This window comes from Melospiza melodia, chromosome 1 (genome assembly GCF_035770615.1).
Source record: "Melospiza melodia melodia isolate bMelMel2 chromosome 1, bMelMel2.pri, whole genome shotgun sequence".
NCBI classification, from domain to species: domain Eukaryota; kingdom Metazoa; phylum Chordata; class Aves; order Passeriformes; family Passerellidae; genus Melospiza; species Melospiza melodia.
In genome coordinates, this window is record NC_086194.1 from 89,214,430 (window position 1) to 89,236,037 (window position 21,608).

General features: G+C 40.2%; 1 protein-coding gene across 1 annotated transcript in view; it reads right to left on the minus strand.

The window, feature by feature from the left end:
* The window catches only part of CDYL (chromodomain Y like), a 104,841-nt gene extending 92,657 nt beyond the window's left edge, over positions 1–12,184 (minus strand). The window contains exon 1 of the mRNA XM_063161332.1: positions 11,819–12,184. Within this exon, the coding sequence (XP_063017402.1) occupies positions 11,819–11,842 (24 nt within the window). The 5' untranslated portion in view covers positions 11,843–12,184. The remainder of the gene's footprint in view (positions 1–11,818) is intronic.
* Positions 12,185–21,608: the final 9,424 nt, after the last annotated feature.

The window sequence follows — 21,608 nt, forward strand, 5'->3', positions numbered from 1 at the left end:
AGCAACATTCACCTACTAACACAGTTCACAGCCCCAAGGGAAAGCCTATAATGAATGAAAAGTTGGGTATTATCCTGCATTAGGATCAGAAGACTGTAGAAAAAGGAAACAAAACCTTACTGCTTAGGAGGCCACATTTAAGTATATTTAACTTAACTGACTAAATTAACCCAATTCACTTTTGTATATTTTTTTACAGAGGAAGGGGATAAAGTCTATGACCTTTTAGAGAAATTTCACTTAAGTGGTCTAAAGGGCCTTCTGGCCTAAAGTCCTCACTGACTGCAGAGGACACCAAAAAACCACTGCATGCAAGTTGAATACCTCTCTGCAGTTAGCCCCATGAAAACCAAACCAAACACCAACATAAAAGGAGACAGGTCTGTATGTAGCTTGTACTTGCAGCATAGCTTCTCTTTACCAGACCAAATTAGCCTGCTCTACTTTATTCTAAGATGTTCTGACAATATTTACCTGGGGGGGAAAAAGAAAACAAAAAAGAAAAAGGCTTTATTCTGCTTGTGCTTTGGCTAAGGGATTCAAACTTCGTCAGGGAGATGAGCAATCATCTCTGAAATCCTGAGTCTGAGTGATACAGTGACAGAGAAAAGAGAGAATTACTTTTTGAGACAGTACTCAGGTGACCTAATGATGAGAGCCTCCATTTTCACTCAACAACCCCTGCCCACCCATCCTTCTACAAAAGATAAAGCAATTTTAACGCATAGGCCTTTCTTCCACTATATAACCAATTTCCAGCTTCTTCCAGAAAAAACAGAAAACATCCTTATTTTACATACAATAGGCAACAATTCCACACTGAAAGTGCCCTTTTCTGGCAAGGTGGATGGAAAAAAGAATTTCCTGGCGGTTTGACTGAAAATGAGAGAGGCAGGTATTGAAAAGACATTGAGTAGGTAGAACTCAAATACTGGACAAAAGGGACAAATTAATAGAAAGGAAGTATTAATTTAGTGACAAGCACAAGAAAAAATTCCACTGGTTCTACAGTCAAGCACTATTTTCTTCTTCCCCTTCTCATAATTTACTGTCTCACTATACTTTAAGTCTTTATTTAGCATGTAGACATATAAAATCCCTTTCTCCAAATTAATCACCTTTAGTCACATACTTTTAGTTCTAGCTTCATCAATATAAACAAGTACACATAAAAAATAAAGGGCCAAATAAAGCATTATTTTATTAATAGAAATAATAAACCCATGTACAGAGATATATAGGCTAGAATCATGACTCTCATTAATTCCCATGATTTTTGCTTGACAGTAAGAATGATAAAGAAATTACTTTGTGTGCATGCAAGGAATCAGTTTTGTTACATTTCTTAGCTTTGATTAGATATATATAGATATATATATATATATATATGCTCAGGTGTGAAGGATTGAATTTTTTAGGATAAACTGATTTGTAATTACTTTAAAAAGGAACTTAGAATTGGGTAATTCAATTAATACTGAATATATTCAAATAACACACAACAATAGAGAACCTCACATTTTACAGACCAATACCAGCATAATGTTTAACTAAGATGTTCACTTGTATTGAAAAATACAACTCACACTCTAAGTATAACTTAACTGATATGTGTCCATCAGTGCTTTAGTGTCTGAAGGTAGGAAGAACAGAGCATAGCAAATGATTTTATTCAGATAAATGTAGGAAAATAATATGGGTATAGCTATAAATTAGTAACAGCACAGTTTCATCTGTCACTATGAGTGGCTCAAAACCTAATGTTCATGGGGACAGAAACCATATCACATTCCCAGCGCTCATTTTATCTCCCCACTAAATCCATGTTTTGTAGCATGCATAGATAACCCCCAAAACACCATCTTATTCAATATACTTCTGCATCACACCAGTTTCAGGAAAGCTGAACTTAGAACTTAAATCAATCTTTGTAAAGAATTGTTTTTTAAAGATAAGGTGTTTTAAGATAAGGTGATTTTCCTCAATAAGCATTTAAAACAAAAATCCAATAAAAGACAAAAACCATGTTATTAAATCTTTACTGTTAAGGAAGTAGAAAAGTATGGTACAGGTTGCCTACACCTGTGGTGTGTATCCTGCTGATGAAAAATGAAGATTATCCCATCTTTGTACAGTTTTAAAGTTTTGTGAAGTCATAACCCTTTATATCCATTGGGTTTCCAATATCCATTGTAGTCATGGGCTTAAGCTGTCAAGTCAACACCTGCTTGATCCACCAGCTTCCATGTTTTAGCAGTCCTACAGTGTCTCATCTCAAAGAAGCATCCTCAAATACAGTGATTTCCATCTTCTCATTCAGAACCTAATACTTTATTCTTGGGTAGTTTAAATAAATAAGCACAAACCTCAGGAGAGCTGATGAGTACAATGTGGGAGAGAGGAAAAACAAATCAATTAAGGAGCTGCCCTGATACAAGAGAGATGCCTCTAACAGGAGTGAAATAGAATCTGAAACACTGATGGATCTTTGGAAATAAGGAAGTTAACCTACTTGCCTTCGGCATTTGGGAAAAAAAATTCTTTGTTGTTATTGATCATTCCTTGATGACCTGGGTAAAAATAGAGCTCATGCCAGTGTTAATTCTCTGTAAGCCAATGCCTTCAAAAGTCATATAATGATAAACTTGTCCTAGACTTCCGTAGTACTTTGTCTTATGGAAGTTTTTTTCAGATTAAAACCAAATAGAGATCAAGTGTCCTTTTTTCCTCCCACTCCACACACTTGCTTTTGTACAATCAAATCAAAACCCAAAGCACATAACACTAAGCACATGAACCAGACAAAGAGGAGAAAAAATTTCAAAGCTGGGCTTTAACCTTCTCTACATACATATATTACAAAAAAACCTGATGTGCACCAACAGTTTAAATTTGCTCTTTTAAATTTCTGACTTTGCTACATCACAAGTGAAAATTGATTGACTGCCCTAAAACCGCACTCCATTAAATCTTCTGTTCCACTTGGGAATGCTTGGACATCTAGTTAGTTACTCCTTCAGCTGCAAAAGAGGGTGGCAAACTGAGGTCAAAGCATCATTTTCAGGAAACATTAGAAATTGTTTTGCTGGAAATGCTCACTCAACTGACAAGTTGCTGTGAATATATCTATTTAGCATAACTATATTTACAAACTAATTTCACAGAAAAATACACTAAGAACAAAAGCTCAAGATTCTGTCTGATGTAAACATCACTGCTCTTACTTTATGTTTCTTTGTTCTTTGAAAGCACTGCTAATTCAAGATCAAGTTTCGTCCTTATCAGTAAACTAAGTAAGTGAGAAAAAATGTGCTAGTCTTGAAAACATGACTTGCCACCTAAGAGTTAAGTTATAAAGTAACTACATGGCAAAAAGATACAGAGGAGAAAAAAATGCTGTTTTTTCCTGTTTTCAAAAAAATTTTCCATCAGTCTTCCTAACCTTTATATATTATACTTCAGTACAATCTACTATGGCTTATACTTACAAAACAGTACTAACTTCAAATAATGAGATTAATTCCTAGAGTTATTATTACAAGTGCTATTACAATTTGTCTTATTTTGTGGGCACATTCCTCTCTCCAAATTTTCTAGGCTGAGTGTACTTCCACACAGCTGCCAGCTAGACTTATTTTGGCATACAGTCCATCAGCACATCAAGTCTGTGCTGAAGACTCTGTAGGTATCTAGAGCATACAACCTCAAGCTGATGACTTGAAGTTTTACACAGAGTTAATGTTTGTTTTGTTTGATCACATGCACTAACAACCTCTTCTTGAAAAATCTGAGTTCAAGTTAACACAGAATTCAGGAACAACAATGAATTTGTGGCCTGCAGCCACAAGCCCCTGGCAGCTGTGCACAGGTAATGAATGTGGGCTTGGAACATCTGGGCAGCTCAGGTTATGCTGCCAGTATTTTATAACCAAGGCTGAAATCTGCCTTGTCCCAACAAAGCCAGCCATGAAAGCTCCCAATGACTATTGCTGTGCCATATTTCCCATTTTTCACTCTACAGTGAGACATTATGGACCTGCGATAGGAACTGGGGTGCTGAACTGGATGGATCCTTTGTGTCAGTACATAGAGCCTTACATTCCTATTATTTCTTACAGACACAATCCCAGGTCTGCTGCTTTTAACTCTGTAAGTGACCTCAACACAAAAATGAAATGGAATCGTCACACTGTGCTGTCACAAGCTGTGTTTTATACAAAGAACTGGGGAAAATCAGGTGCTGAAATCAAAACACAACAAATGAGCATGATTTAACAACTAGCCAAACTATACTCCAATCAACTCTCACAAATATACTTTGAATTGCTTCTACCCTTCATATGTCTAGTGATTGGTAACAAAAATGTTATCAATATCTTGGTGATGCCTCATTGAAGAGCTGCATTTAATGGAAGGAACTTAATAAATTGCCCACTTCTAAATATCCACTGAATACAACATTCAACACATCAGAGTCTTGAAAGCATTTTGAAGTTGATACATATCCATTTCAACACTCTTAAGATTGTACCTCAATGGTTACCCTACATTTGAATTTACAAAATGTACATGTAACATTTTTCTGTGATAAATACATCGCAATATACTTCCCACAACTTGCTTTAAACTGTGGCATCTCCAAAATAAAGCCAAAATTTTTTCCCTAAACCAAGCAAATTTACATAATCCAGTATTTTACAGCAAGTGAAGATGCTTAGAGAAGTATTTAAATGTCTCTGCAAAATGAAAATCACAAAGTTATTTAAACAAAAAACCAACCCAAACGAGAAGAGAAGAGAAGAGAAGAGAAGAGAAGAGAAGAGAAGAGAAGAGAAGAGAAGAGAAGAGAAGAGAAGAGAAGAGAAGAGAAGAGAAGAGAAGAGCTCCTTCCCTTTCAATCCAGGATATTAAAAAAATGTTAACAGAGTTTTGATTTTTCATTTACTACTATGACAATCAGCAAAGAATGAACACTTAGTTTCCTTAAAAGGTGTACCAAACTGTGGGGGCAGAAGAGTTAGAGAAGCACAACTACAAATGTGGTTAGGCCACTTGAATATATACTTTATCTTTCCCCACAAAAGAAATGAAACAAACCCTCAGACTTAACATGGCCAAGAAGAAAGATTTGATCTGAGCTTTACTAATTCATTGTGTGTACTGTGATAATAAAATGTGAAGCCTCACTGAAGAACCACAACAAAACTGAGTTACATAGTTCCACTATTCAATACAACTAATTTACAGTTAAACGATACTTAGAAAATAGTTGCTTTATTTTACAATTAATCCTACCAATGTGGCTTTAAAGTAACTTAAAAATGTAGATCTATGATTAAAATATGCTTTTTAATCCACATCCATCCCGTGTATTCATACATATGAATAGATGCCTTGAAAAATATCTGCCACAGGTCACCATTAGGGACACATGTAAATCTTATGAGGATGTTTATGAAAACTGTAAATATTTTTGCCTTTACAGTGTACTAAACCAGTACATGCCAGTTTTCTTTTCCTCTAAGTAATATGGAGAGAAGTTCAAAGAAATAATTTCAAAGAGCACAAAATTCTTGTGTGTAAATATTAAAAGCTCATCAGAAATCAGAAAAAATAAAAGCTCTTCGTAGAGAGACACTACAGCTCTGGAAAATACATCTGATAATATAAAATACTGTACTTTTAAGGTATTTTCTGGACTAGCAGCATACTGTCAGAGAAACTACATGGTGGGTTGATTATAAATATAAATATTTTTTCTAAGATTAAAAAAATAATCAACCCTGTATTTAATGACCCATAATATCTATCATGTGGCATCCAGCCATTCAAAACCTCAAAGGCATAGAAGAGAACAGGGAGAGACTTGTGCATCCCTTTTTATCCTGCAAATACAATTTGTGGAGCTTGTGCTTCCAACAGATACACAAAAATAATACACTGCCCAGTAACAGCAGATTTGGAATTTATTACAGAAGAGTAAGAGTGGCATTATAGGGCTGCTTCTCTGTTATATCCAACAGATCTGCACATCCAGTTATCACATAGTCTGGTTGAATAAGATGAAAGTATAACTGTTAGTAACTTGGTTTTTTCTACTGCTTTGGCACAGATCAGAAATGCTGCAGCAGTCAGAAAGAAATGAAGCTGCACCTACTGAGAAGTCTAAAAGGGACACAGCAACCCTGATGCTGTTCCAGCTACGCCAACCTTCCTGAAGAACAAGGGGCTGTGGCATGTCTCATTAAGTTCTTTGTGTCCGATAATTTATCCTCATTCAAGAGGTACTGAACATCAGCATAGTGGAGCAACCTTCTGTGATAGTACAGTCTTGCAAGTTGGAAGTAATTGTTCTGTAACTCTAAACGTGACTGGCACCACAGTAATAAATCTCTGATTGACCAAAAAACTCAATAAATTAAATCACAGTAAAAGACAGACTGTGAAGGTTAAGAATTATCAGAGCCTCGCAGGCTTTATGGATGAGACATCTCTTTCCCAGTTTCCCGGCCTTCCTTTTTTTTTTTTTTTTTTTTTTTGTCTGTGAGGGACATGAGCAATTCAAAAGAAGCAATACATGAAAAAATAAAACCATTATTTTTACTATACTGATTTTGTGCACGTACATACAAAGGAGTTTTGTGCATAAAACCTACTGAGACATCTCCATATCTGTGAGCCATTTGTGTTCTACACAGGACACAGACAGAGGTTCCCTCCTCTCCCTGCATGTGTTTGAGCTCTCCCTGGGAGCAGCCCTGAGCCTTGCCCGGCCAGCGGCGCCATGGAGGGCAGGGCACACTGGAGAAAACCCCGGGCAGCTCAAGCACCTCCCTCCAGCTGCACCAGAAGAAAGGGCACTACTCCTCAATTCTGTCCAGAGTTCTGGGGCTCATCAAGCTGGTTAAAAGCAGCTTGGCAAGGAACACGGAAAAGTCAAGTTTCTTACACTAAATGTGATGGCTCCACTCCTGCAGTGCTCTTGCATTCGTGCTCTAGTTTAAAGAAGTGAAAGTCACCCGTGGAGGATGAATCCTCAACTCTACTGGAAGTCAGATGTGTATTTCCTAAGGAGTGGAAGCAGCACAAACACATCTGATGTAAATTCCTAGTCTTACTTAGTTGGATAGGGTCAGTCAAGCAAATTTGTGTCTTTTACCTCTCCTGAAACAAGCATTTTCACCAGCTGTTAAAATAAACTCATAAAAACTTAGGCATTACACCTCAATGACTGTAAGTCCCTCCTTATGAACAAGATCTTTAACCAAGATCTTGGGAATCAGCATATCAGAAACAAGCAACAGAAGACAGATCCCAAGACAATCTGGAATTCCTGCAAGACAGGTTGAATGAAAACAACCCATTGCAATGAGGAAAAAAATGGCTATTGCCCGAATATACAGCCAATTCTGATTTGTTGCTAATAGTAATTTTTCATCAAATAGCCATTAAAAACTATAACTCCAAGCTGCATACTGCAGATAATGGATTTATCCTTTCAGTTAACTTAAGCAAAACAAATGTTTAAACTTTCCAGTAAATGCACACAAAACATGATGAAGATTTGATCGCTGCAGTGTTACTAGGGCCATGAGAGAAACTTTGGGTTTAAGTGAGTAATTCCTATGCAGTATCAAATTTTCAACAAAATGACAGCATTTCTCCAACAGTTTTCTACACTCTATCATTTAAAAGACTAGCACGCACAATGAAGAACAGCCCACAGGATCACTTTTTTTGACTTGTGGCCACTACTCTACACACAAAGCTTAAATTTTCTTGGACTATGTGTCTTTGGGCTTACTTATTAGGTGATTAAACCTGACACATAGCTTAATGTCAGGCCATAGCACTTCAGCCAGTTGCTCCTGAAATTTGTTTCAGTTTGTAGTTTCACTGTATCTGTATAATTTAATGTCAAAGGCTTTAGTTCTAAAAATAAAACCAAAAGTACTGAATCATCATTGGAAGTGAAGTATCACCTTGAGGATATAAGACACCAGTATGAAAAAATGCAAGTTTTTTGCAAGGCAATGGAAGATTTAAAAAATATATATATTTTCCATTTTATAAAACATACAAAAATGTATAATTTTGAAGTACAGGACTTTCAGTATCTTAATCTGTAATATTTAAATGGAAATTGGTTAAGACACCTTAAAACACTGGGTTTATGAGCAATGCCAATGTAAAACACAGAGTAAAGAGAAGGCATCAAGGCATAGGTACACTAGCAAAGTTCACACAAACTGTTTTGCTTACTTATCAGTAAAACCCAGTAAAAATGTTTTGACGTGAGTAGCAATCATGGCCCAAGCCTAGCCAGAGTCACACAAATGGATCCAGTGGGCCATGTATATTATGGGTATCAGCTGTACCAGCAGTTCCCTGAGGAAAGGCAGAAACACTCAGTAATTTGACTAGACACAATGTCCAACAGTAGAGAACTTCAATGCATTTCCACCTCACCTAATACAAAAACAAAATATTAAATTTTATGAGAAAGAGACTCTTCCCAACTCAGCACAGATTAGTCGTTGTCCACTGACCACGACTTGGTACATCTGATCTGCTGGCTAGCACACAGTTCTCCCACAGAGCACTTGTATGGAATCATTTCCACATTTCATCAAACAAACTTGTCATGCCAACCACAACTCAGGATGACTTCAATCCCAGACATCACTTGCAAGAGTTTGCCAAAGGAGGTCAAGGGATTTTACTGCAGAGAGAGCAAACATAGTTTGCTTCTGAAAGAACCTTGGAAATGAGGTCTACTTCTAATTACTCCAGTGAAGATGGTGAGAACAAGTGACAATGTTTAGTGGGAAACAGGTCAGTAAGCCAAAGGAAAGTTGTCACATTGAAGAAGAAGGTAACCCTACCATTTGCCTAAAGGCTGTACAAAGGATTTTTCAAAAACCACACTAACTAATCCCAGCAGGCACATACAAAGAGAGGTGCCATAAGATGTCAATGCCTGTTGAAACAAAATTGCAGAAATAAAAACCCAACGCGCCTTTTCTTAAGTTTTCCTTCACCTGTCTTATTCACCAACTTCTCCATGTCTGTCCACCTCACTAAAAAACACTTTGTCCCTTGAAGAAACAAACTTGAAAACACAAAAAGTATGTTATTTGCCTCACCTACAGAGGCTGGTAACATTACCGACTGCTGCATTTTTCATCTAGAAAAGTCTCTTCAATGTTTCTACCCCAGTAGAAAAAAAGAAAAAATAAGAAAAAAAAAAAGGGAAAAAAATAGCGGGTAGTCATCACCACAACCTCTAAAATGCATGGGAACAAATGACATTGAGGATACACAGCCAGCCCCAGTCACACTGCCAACCCATTAGTAGATTTCAAGGTCTTGATCTTTGAATTTGAAATCACCGGCCTACATAGAGCCTACATAGAGATCAGCTCCCTCACTTCAGGGATGACATCCAGAATATAAAGAATCCCACAAATAAGTGAATGCACTAAGATAAAAAAAAAAGAAGAAAAACGAACTTACCATCATTTTTTATAAGAGGATTTTTCATTTGTATTTTGGAAGAACCATGACACATATCAGCAGAAATAGTTGGCATTCATACTTAAACTAACAATTGCAAATAGATTACACAACATTTTTTTGATCAAGACACTAGATCAAGATCGAGAAGGAAAAATGGAAGTATAACACATGGCAGCAGATTTCAAACACCAGATTCAAATGATATTGAATGGCATGACCTATAAATAAGACAACCATGAAACAGAAGTAAACCCACCATCAATAACACAGGCAGTTCACAAAATAGTTTAAATTACTTAAAAAGTAACATTTCATGTCTACTCACAGCTATGTCCTTCCTAAATTAGTGCTCACTATATTTAAATCATTTATTATTTTATAGTTTTTCAGACATGGCTGGAAAATTCATTATAAGACAAAACTTGTCAAAAATGAGCAACAATTTAGAAAAAAGAGATAGCTTGACCACATGTCAGTCCAAAAGCGTTAACTATTTTGGCACCTTAATTAAACTTTACACTTGCACGATTAAAGAAAGTGACAGATTTTTAAAATGTAGAAGTATCCCTTCAGGTGTTTTTCAAGAGTGGCATTTGCGCAATGGCCACTACGCGCCACCTGCCCAGAGGACAACTGCGCCCCACAGACTACCGAGCCAACAAGTCAACATTTTGAACACAAGACAGCCAAGAAGAGTCATGCACAATGGTCATTCTTAGCCTCAGACCAATGCTCAGCAAACAGAATTTTCCTGGTCATTTATTAGTGCCCAACAAAACCAGTATCTCGTTGTGCATCTTTGATCCAACACGGCAACACACGAAGAGCAAGAACTGGCCGCAGCACAGTCTACAGGCAAAACTCCACAAACTCAACACAACCCTCGCAAAGTCAAAGCAAGTTTTTGGCAATTCCTTGAGACGCAGAAGAGGTTCCTAAATTTCTCTCCAACTTTCAGAGATGATCCCTTCAAGACTGGCTTAAGCTACCTTGTGAGGATGGGGAAACTTGCCAGAACAATTAACCATGACTTATCTGCCTTGGGAATACAGGCCTTTGGTCTTCTTTCTAGTCTATCAGTTCAGCACCTCTGCTGACAGCCAACTTGCTTAAAATACAAGCCCACCCGGGGCACCTAACACTGACTTCTACAGGGTCTGTTCACCGATGGCATCACAGATGTAACTCAATTAAGGAGAGATTCATGTGCACCAGCTGTACGGTAAGACATCTTCTGTCATGGGTCCTGAAGGCTATCTGCCTCCTTTTAACCTTAAGAGTTCCAGCCTCTGGATATATATTTTTAATAGATCGCTGTCTGGATGCATATTAACTATCAGATAAGAGCATTTTTGGTTTTGGAAGCCACTTCTCTACTCAAAAGGCAAGAACAGCTCCAAAACAACAATGGCTTTTCAGTCCCGGGGTAACTTCTTGCAAAAATAAAAACAAGGAAGTTCAATCCAAGAGAACCATGATGCTTTTCAGTTAAGGGCAAGGATGTGAAATTGCCAGACATAAGATAGGAAACTCAAAGTCCGGCTGTCACCTTGTTCCCTTCTTCACCCCAAGACCTCCCTCTCCCGTCAGCACACGCTGTGACCACCTCCCGAGTGACGAGCGAAGGATGGCGTGTCAAAGCCTTAACTTTCAATCTTTTTGGCTTCTCTCGCAACCTCAACCCTATCGTTGGAGCACGAAGAGCCGAGGAGTTTAAATTTTAGTATTTTGCACCGCCGCAGCTTGCCGCACGGCCAAGGCACACGATGGTGGCACAGGACTTTGGTATGGACACAAACCCAAGAGGAAAGCCCCTCTGCCCTCCTCCTCCTCCCCCGCCCCCCCCCACCCGGCCCGGACAGAGGCAATAACTCGGCTTTGCTCACATTTTTGCACAGCGCCGGGCTCGCACTTCGACGTGCTCGCTGCCGGGGCTGTCAGCGCTGCTCGCCCCATCCAGCACCCCCCCTTCTCCTCCCGGAGTCAAAGTGTTGTGTGAACGTGGGGAAAGGACTGGGGGGGGGAGCGCAGGCCACGGTAACACTTTGCCGTCTCCTCCGTTCAGTCACATTTCCGTCCTCCTCCAGCAAAACTGGGGAGGGAAGGGGGGGCGGGGGGCCAGGCTGGGCACACACGCAGGCGCTGGGCCCAGCGGGAAGGGGCAGCAGCCGCTGCAAGTGTGGGTGACAAGCCCGGCGGCGCTCCCGGGGAGCAACAAAAACGCTCTCGGGTGCGGTGGGGTGGGGTGCGGTGGCCGGCGGGGCCGGGGGCAGGGCCGGCGGGGCTCGGGGGCTCTTACCTCGTAGAGTTCCTCGGAAGCCATGCTGTGGGAGCCTCACAAGGTGGAGTTGGGTGCCGGTTTGGAAATACTTTTGTTTCACTTGGTGTCCGTTTGGCCTCCTCCTCCTCCTCTCCCTCCTCGTCTTCTTCTTCTTCTTCTTCTTCTTTTTCTTCTTCTTCTTCTCCTCCTCCTCCTCCTCTTCTCCTCCTCTTCCCCTCCTTCTTCTCCTCTTCCCGTCCTCCTCCTCCTCTTCTTCTTCCTCCTCCTCCCTGCGCGTCTCTCTCCAGCGCAGCTAGCAGCTCCGCTCGTTAAATGCCAGTGAGGTGCTCCTGTTCCTGCCCCTGCTGCTGCTGCTGCTGCTGGCGCTGGCGGCGGCGGCGGCGGCGGCGGCGGCGGCGGGGGGGGTGCGCGCACGGCAGCTGCGCAACTCGCTCGCTCTCCCGGCTCGCCCTCGCACAGCCCGGCGCGCGCGCACCCGAGCGCGCGCCCGAGCGCGCGCCCGCGGGAGCACGCAGCCGCGCGCACCCGCGCACACAGAACTCACACGCGTGCTCGCCCCCCCGCCCCCCTCCGTCCGCCGGCGGCTACACTCGCTCGCTCCCTCCCCAGGAACACTAATCGAGCGCAGAGAGGCAGCGCCACACGCGAACCACCGCTCTCCGCCCCGCCGGCTCCACCAGCCGCCCCCCCGCGCCGCCGCCCGGCACCATCCTCCTCCTCCTCCTCTTCCTCCTCCTCCTCCTCCTGCTCCTTCTCCTCCTCCCCCCACCCCATCCCGGCTTTGATCTCCCATTGTCTGCTCAGCTGAGCCCGGCGGCGCGCGGGGGGCGGCGGGGGCGCGCGCCCGGGGCCGCGCCCGGGAAACCGCGGGTGATGGGAGCGGGAGCGGGGGGGGTGCGGGGGTGTGGGATGTGCCCGCGGGCCGGCCGCGGAGTTGGGAGCGGGGCGGCGGTGGCAGAACTCGGGGTGCCGCGCACGTGCAGGGCTCCCGTCACGCCCCCGAGCCCCCGCCCGTGGCCGCCCCTCCGCCGCCCCCCGAGCTCCGCTCCCCGCGGGCTCCGCCGTCGCCCCGTCCATCGCCCTGCGGTGGTGCCGTGTATAACGCGCGTGCACGCGCTTCTTCCCCGTCCAAACTTCCTTGGTTGGATGCCTTCGCCGTAAAAGAAACTAAACAGCCCTCGACGGTGGCTGCCAACACCGGATATGTGCCTTCCATCTCCCGGCTGACCGCGGTTGCCAGGCCGGGAAGGCCCCGCCAAGGCCTCCGTGGGATGATGGGCCAACAGAAAGTAGCTGAACTGTTGACCTGCTTAGGAGTCCATGGCTAGTTACTCCCCGCAACCTGTGCTTGTCACCTCGAAGCCTGTTCTTGTCACCTCGTGTGTCGTCTAGGGGTGCCTCACATGAAGTGCTGTGTAGCTAGCCATGAACGTGATGAATGGAAGGCTTTGTTATGCAGAGGTAGATGGAACGAGTTACTGAGTCGCTTCTTCGAGAGAAAATTCTTCTAGGCATAGTTTCTGGTCGCAAAAGGGCTGAAGAGTGGGACAAAACCAGTGTCAGGACAGGAATGCCAAACTGTGTGCTCTGTCATACCGCAGTGTTTGTTTCAGTGAGTGTTTCCTATTCCATGCCACGCCAGGGAGCCGTTCTCTGCCGCAGAACAGCTCAGGTTGGCGCAGAGTTCCTCACATTTATGTAATCAACTAACCCATTGAGTCAACTCATTTTAACCAAAGTTTTGGGTTTTTTTTTTTTCAAAGTCTTTTAGAGGTCTTTTTTTAAAACGTTCTCAAATGTTCTACTTTGATAGTTCAATGTTCTGCTTTGTTCTACTTTGTCCAGCAGATAGTCATTCAGAAAACGTTGGTCCATTTATGGGCTTTGGATGATTTATGTAGAAAGAGCTGGAGATTCCTTTCTCAGACTTGATTCGTCTGCCCATTCTTTATGACAAATATGTCCATGTCTCCAAGGGCAACATCCTGCATCTGGATAACTGAAGTTCTGTGTTGGTCTTCGAGATGGACATCATTTATGCAGATAAAACATCTAAGAACTTTCATACTTTTCATACTTTCCTAATCTTCTAACTAGTCTACAAAAAGGTTTTTAATCCACTCCTTGATATATTTAAGGGCTAAGGTGGTGAAAGAGAGGGTTGTTCAGTGACAGGAGCAGGATCCTTGGTGGAAGGATGGGCCTACATACAAACTTAAGATGGTTAAGATGTAGTAAACTCTGTGGCTGCCTTCTGGAGATGAGTATTAAATCACCATTCCTAAGAGGTGGGCCAAATTCTTTTTGAACTATACACAGAGTGATGTCACTGTTGTAGCCTCCCTTTGAAGGACAGTCTTTGAAGGTAATCAGTATTCACATGATAGCAAAGAGATGGTGGCAGTGGTTGCTGAAGGTGTTACTTTGCTTTGCAAAGGCATAAAAATAGAGCATCTTAATCTGTACTAATGGTCTCACCATTGCAGTAAACCAAGTCATAAGCATTTTGATTTTCTGGATGTTTCAAAAGAAGTACTGTTGATCAGTAATTCTCCATTTTTCGTATTTCAAGGAAAGAGCCAAAGCTCAGTTACAAGAACACTAGTTTTTAGTGTTCTAACCATGCTCCACAATTCCCCTTCAGTGAAAGAACTTCTTCTTTTGCACATATTCATTGCTTGCATTGCCATTAATTATTTTTTGCCTTCCATTCTAACCTTTTGTCTTTGTTGCTTGGTAAGACTTTTCAGGAGAATCAATCACACTATTCAGAAGTACCATGTGATAGTGCTATGGCTCAAGCATCTGAGAGGTACCAGGTTTTTGTGACAGCTTCTTGCAGTTGGTATACAAGGTTCCACGTTAGCTTGCTCTCATCTTGCTTTCTCTAGAAAAAAAATCAAGTTGTCCAAATGTTGCATGATGAATTGTCAAAATCATTGTTTCTTTCTTATTAAGGTGTTTCTTGTGTTCCTCGCTGGAGGCAGGATGCATCAAATTTCAACAATATTTTGTTTGTTGAAGCCAGCCTTACTGCCAACTTCCTAAATGCCTTTCCTAACATTGCATATAAATATCTCCAGAAGAGAAGTTGTATGGCATGCAGTAATGGAGCAGTCTAGGAAGACTGGAAAGCCAGGCCAGTTTGAGTTCTGACAGTGGCAGCAAATGTTTTCAGAGGTGATTGAACAACCTTGGTTAATCCACCTTGGGAAAGAACCAGACAATGTCAGCCAGGCAGGAAGTTTTGCAATGTGCATACAGAGCTTCCAGTTTGAAGTGGACAATTGCCTTAGTGGCACTCCTGCTAAAGTCAGGAGGACAGTTGTTCTCTTTAGTTGAATAAAGAATGTTCTAATTTGTGGGTGAAGTACAGATAGTGGAATCAAGTTCCTTTGAAAGATCAACTCAATTTTGACCTCTTTGTGTGCCACTGTAATGTCTACAAAGATCTTCACAGGTGGTGGAACAGCTGAATTGGAAAGTTCTGGTGGTAGGTCACAGCCAGCTGAAAGTTTACAGTGTTGAAAATATCATGGAGATCTGTATTGGATGGGAATGGGTCTACATCTCTAGGATTTGCTCTAGCCAAGGGATGACAGACATATTTCATATGCAGAGATTTATGCACAAGATCGTAACTCTTGATAATAAAGTGACTATCAGTAACTTCTGTTTGGTTATATTAAGGTGATTATCTGCCTTTTAGCATTTGGGAATAAGGCTTAGGAAGGAAGCATTTAGTCATTGAGATACAGCCAGTGATTAGCTGAAGGATTTCAAAAGGCAGGATTGATATGACTAAGCGGGATGGTCTGGTCTGTGCTGTAGGCATTAACACCTCATCCAATCATCCTATGCACTTTTTCACAGTCAAAGGAAAGACAGTCAGCATTGTTGGTGGAATTCCCAGCATGCTTCATCTCATCCTAATGCAGATGCCTATGTCTGGTCAGCTGAGTCAAAGTCTAAATTTGATTTATTTTGTTGACTTTTGTTTTACTGATCAGAATTATGTCACCTATTCTGCAACTGCTTGGAGAAAGTTGAGATTAATCCTACTCATGTTTCTATAACCCAGTCTTTCTTGATCTAAGACAACTGGATGGTTTAAATCTCTGTAATGGCCAAGTTATCTTGACAGTTTAGGTCTGAAATGCATAATATCCCTTTGCACCTAATATTTTTTCTCTCCTATTTTGATCCTATGCTCATTTGCCCGCAACTCCTGGGGTGTGGCTCATTCTTGTAATTTGTTATTTTCTGTAAATTCTGTCCCTCTGGGTTTCCTTACCTCTTCCTCATTTCCATCTCTGTTGTCTTCCAAGTGGTCTGATATGTTTAAGTTAAAATGGAGAAACAGAAATGACAGAAAAAAATTATTTCTTGCAATGTGTACTTCCAACACTCCAGAGCTGAGAGTTACGTTTCCCATTTTGTAGTGGGTGCAGTTTCAAGAGAGGCCATTTCAGGCAGATAGAAGTTTGATAGTTTTCAACACATGGAGGAGAGTGGGATCACTTGAAGGAGCACCTGTTGAATGAGATTCTTTACATAAAAGTCTGGGAGAGAGGACATCCTAGTTCTCTAAACTACTGAGACATTCCTTCCATTGATCTGAAAAACACTGATTCTAGATTAGATTAAGTCAGTAACACAATCCAGTTTAAATCACTGGAGAAAGGAATGGCAATATTTAGAGAAATATATTCTTGGTAATTTTTTGGACTGACATTATGGTATTTAGTTCTTTATTGATAAGGACAATTTCCCCAAATTTTTGCTTGGAAAGAATGTGATGTGATCAATACACTACTGTTTCCTTATGGAGTTCAATGATAGATTCAATGTAGCCATTTTTTAAAGAACCAATAATTTTCTTTACAATATGCCCATTAAATAAGGGAGGTTTTGTTATCCATTCTCTACCCATGTGGAACTAAGACATGAAATTACAACAAATATTGTCAGAGTTGTCCACTGACTTCTGCTATTCAATTAAAAAGGCCTAGATTTAAAAACCTAATAAAAGATAGTATCTTTTATTTTTAAAGTAGCATTTTTATTTCTATTTCTTACAGCTTTAAATACTAGATGATTTTGTACCTCTAGCTAGATACCCAATATCTTGAATTTGCTTTCCAAAGCTATATTTAGAATCCGTGCTTGACTATGTTTTAATGGCTTGCTTAGTATCAAACAGAAGTTTTACAACAGAATTCGGACTAAATTACATGAACAGAATGCACGTTTTATCTACAGGACCTACTTTTCTCTTTGCATTCTCTGGACACTTTCACCACCTGCCTTTCTAGTTCTGCAACACTTGAAACTGGAATTTTACCTGCAACAACTTCCATCTGTAACAGACATAGATAGCCCTGACTATGGACACTGTGAAGCCAGTGCTGACAGAGATGAGATCAATATCTTTACATCCTTGGTTAGTCTACATATGTTCTTCACATTTCTGATTTATTCCTAGAAGAGGATTTGTGCTTTGAATGAGGTGAAAGCACCATGGAAAAGGCAATTTGAACAGCTGATTGGAGAACACACATAGAAAGTGAAGGTGTACCAACACTACCCAACTTAAAATGATTTTATGTTTAAAAGCCTCAAACTGGAAATCTAAAATAAAAATAATCTTGTGCAATGGCATTGCTCACTCTTTCAGCTCACCCTATTGGTCACCAGCAGAGTTGAGGTGTTTACATCCACATCAAAGATAAAAACTTATAGCTGCCTCCTTGAACTCCTTGGCTCTATTCAAAGTAGTACTGTCTTACCACTGGAATGTAGCTTCCCTTGCCTTGGTGAGGATGAGAACAGGTTTATAAAAGGACTAAGAAAACAAAATCCTAGCTTAATAGTTGAGTTGGGATGGGAGCATTGAAGGATAATTTTATCCTTATAGAACACTTCAAATGTCTGATCAGCCATAACAATTTGCTTGTTCTCATAGTCAGGGTAATGATCGTTATGAAGAGTGCATTACCTGAACATTAAATTAGGGAATGTCCTCTTCAGTTTTGAAAGGAGGTGTCATAATCTAAGAAAGCTGTAGGTTGAGGACTGAAGCAAATGTAGGTACTGTATCTGAAAGACAGACATTCTTTGCTTTTCTCTTTGAATTTGTAATTTGTTCTCATGACTAAGTACACTTTAGAATGAGTAACTACATGGAGAATAGGGACATCTGAAATTCTGTGTTTTTACAGAGAATGCAGAGAGCCTTACAGATTTTTAATGAAGTACATATTCTGCTACAGCTCATGAAGGATATTTTTCATAGAGAATGTTGGGGTTTTTTTCTGGATATGGGTATAGTATTTACAGGTTGATTTTCAAGAGTCCAAATATCTCCAGCATTTTTTTTTCTCAACATGGCTGATCAAGTCTTTTCAAAATCCTATAACCAGTGTTTTCAAATGAAGAGAATTTTAATTTGGGTGGTAAACTGTTAGCTGTTTTCCTTTAGGAAAATAAGGACATTTGTAAACATTGAGAAAGAACAGGATGTTTCTTCTGATAATTAGAGAAAGACTAAAAAACATCTTTTTTTTTTCCATTCAGATGAGAAAAATAAGAAAGCCTCACAATCTTCTTAAATAACTGAAAAAGGGAATGTAGAGGAAAGTTGTCTTCTAAAGTAATAGAAATGCCTTTTTATGAATAAACAATACAAAATTAGGATCAATGTGTTTTTTTCAGTTTGAAGATTCAACACCAATATATTGGAAATCCTATGAGATAGGAAAACAAACACTACAATCAATAATACTAATGGCAGGGGGTACAAAACCCAAACTATTCCCATGGAAACTCGCTGACAATAGACAATAGCCAACTTCTCCCTCTGCCACGCTAGGCCGACTTGGAAGGGAGCCCTTCCCCATCCCTGGAAAACGATGTGAGGTGGTGCAGAATAACCTCTGGGTCCTAGCCATGCCCCTCCTGGCTACTGCAAAAATTACCCCTGTCCTGGCAAGAACCAGGACAATTTAGTCTTCTTGTAATCATCATAATGTAGATATTTTTCAGTACACTGCGGTGCAGCCTAGTTCTACCAGTACTTCTTACCAGAAGCTTGACTCATATAAGAATATTATGCTAATGTCAGGCTTAGTGCTTGAAAAACTTTTCACAAAACTGTGCAAGCTGCCTTTCAGCATAGAGAAGAGAAAGTAAAATGTATACTTGATTCATCATTAGCCTGCAGATTTCACTCTGGATTCAATGTAGCCTGAACAAAAATAATAGTATATTCTGTAAAGGAAGAGGTGCAAAAGGTAAGGAATCTTTAGTGGCTCATCTTAGAGATGATTCACAAACAGTTGCTTTTTGGAGAAGTGTGTTCGTGTCAGTATATAGCTTGGTAAAATTGTGACAAAGTGGAAGAGGAAGTGGTCTGAATGCCTTCCATTTTGCTTCCTTTCTGTTGTCTAAAGAACTTACTGATTTGACTGATGTTCCGTAGATGAATTCAAGACCTTTTGCAATAAATTTGGCAATATGAAAGATCAAAACTGCTACAGCTTCTTGAGACTTATCTAGCACTAGCACTGGAAATTAATTTATTTCCTAGGGATAGACTGTGACAGTATGACCCTTTAACGTAGGAGCTTAAGTCAACAGTCTGCTCCTCCTGGGTCAGTTTTCAGATGGAGGTTTTGCAGCTGAGAATTGATGGAACTGAAATTGCAGATTCATGCAATTTTAATCTTTTCAGGTAGCCCCCAGTAACAAAGGCTGGCACATGCAGTCAATAGCCTTGTTGTTTAGACTGGCGGCACTGGAACAAAAGGCCTTGTTCCAGAAGTTTGCCTCTATTAGGATGGGCTGAATTCTACTGGATTTGCTCTGTTATATTTTAGCAGCTGCTCACTGGCAATCATTTGGTATCATAATACAAGTTTTGCTATCAATAGGCAAGGGTAAATTCACTAGTAAACACTTTACTAGGTTTTGCCATCAAGCCTCTATGTCATCTTGGACTGTGTCCATTGTCCTCACACAAGGAGATTGTGTTTAAGAAAGGCATAGGCATGTTTCTATCAGTCTTTCTACAGGTATGTAATGAGGAATGAGTTTTCCTCTAGAAAGTCAAACATACAAAGTCACAATTACTATCTTTCATTTTGGTATTAATTATTTTGTGTTGCAACACATGCATTATTTTTAAAAGCATCAAAATAAAGTTAATAAATCAAAATGATCTCAACTCATGCCTAATGAAACAGAGAAATTAACTAAAGGCCTGTGGCAATTTTGGTTGATGTTACTGTATTTTTGTCATCTTGGCTTGCTGTAGTGTAGTTTGAACAAGGTTTGTAAGGATCTCCTGCCTTTAAAAGTTCCTTACATCTACCTTTTGTAATCTTACCTAAGATCACTAGGCAGCAATGAGGAAAAGAAGTGAGCAGAGAAGATGCCAAGACGCTCCAGCAAGTACTTTCTCAAGGAGTCAGTCCACTGTCAGGTTGTATTGTTGGCACATTCTAATAATGAAAACTACAAAAGCTATTCAAAGAGTAACATTTTTTTAAACATTGTTCTGGGGAAAAAAGAAAGAAAGAAATGAACAAGCAAACAAAAAACCCCAAATCTGGCCACCAACTGAACCTTTTCAGATGAAGTATTCCTTCAAAGAATTCATCAAGGCTCATATATTGAAAAGTTGCAATCCAAGTGCTTTAAACTCAGCAAAGATAGCAATGTAAAATGTCTTATACTTGAAAGCGTCAAGCAGCATTAACCATAGGCATTGCTGTATGTATTGGCTATAATAAAACAGTGTAACTGTCCTCAAAGATGCAATCTTAGATCATCACAGGCATGCATAAGCACTACATATTATAAAGTTCTTTTAAATAAATATGGGATGATGCCATTACTCACAAATAGCATGGTCATGAATTAGTCATGCAGGTCAGCCCAAATGAGTGCAGAAGATAGTCTCTTTATATATAAACATCATAGTGTTACATTTTTTCCCATATAATACATATATCAGAGAGGAGCTATTTGAAAGGTATTTGAAAATTTGTAAAAGCACTATTGTAATTGTTTAAATCTTTTCAACCTGTAAAGGCTGCTCTAATTAACTTGACTGCAATAGTTCAAAGTTCAGACAAGATGAAGTCTTGAAAGGAATATCTGCAAAAGACCTCAGAACTACTTGAAATTGTTTCTGTATGTGGAAATGATTCTAAAGGGCAATAAAGGATTTTCTACACCTTTTCTACACTGGGATTTCCCAAAGGAATAGACTTTTTTGCTAAAATTTCTGCAGAATAGCAAGGGAAAAAAACCCTGTCAACCATTAAAAATGTATCAGAAATAATTTCTATTTCTTTAAAACTAAGTCCAGAGCAGAGAACAGTAACTGTTCATCTTCCTGGCTCTATTCTGAGACTCTGTCATGTGGAACATGTCAAGGAAACTGGAGATGGCATCACAGAAGAAATTTCCCTGCTTCTGCAGGAAACTAGAGAAGCCAAGGACTCAGGGCTTATTTCAAATTCTATTCTTTTCATTAGTTTTTCTTGAGTCTACTTGAAACATGCCAAAGAAAATCATCAGCAAGTGGCATTTAGTAAGACAAAACAGATTTTTATGCTTTATGGACATACTCCATTAGTCAGGTGATAATACTCTCATCGACTTCAAAGGTCAAAGTTTTATAAAGCAACTTCCAGAGTCAGCAAATATAATTTTGCTGAAGATAAGTATTCATTCACAGGTAGAGAATGTATATGTATTCAAGGGGTAATAAACTCAAAAGTGTTGTAGGTTTTCTTTTGCA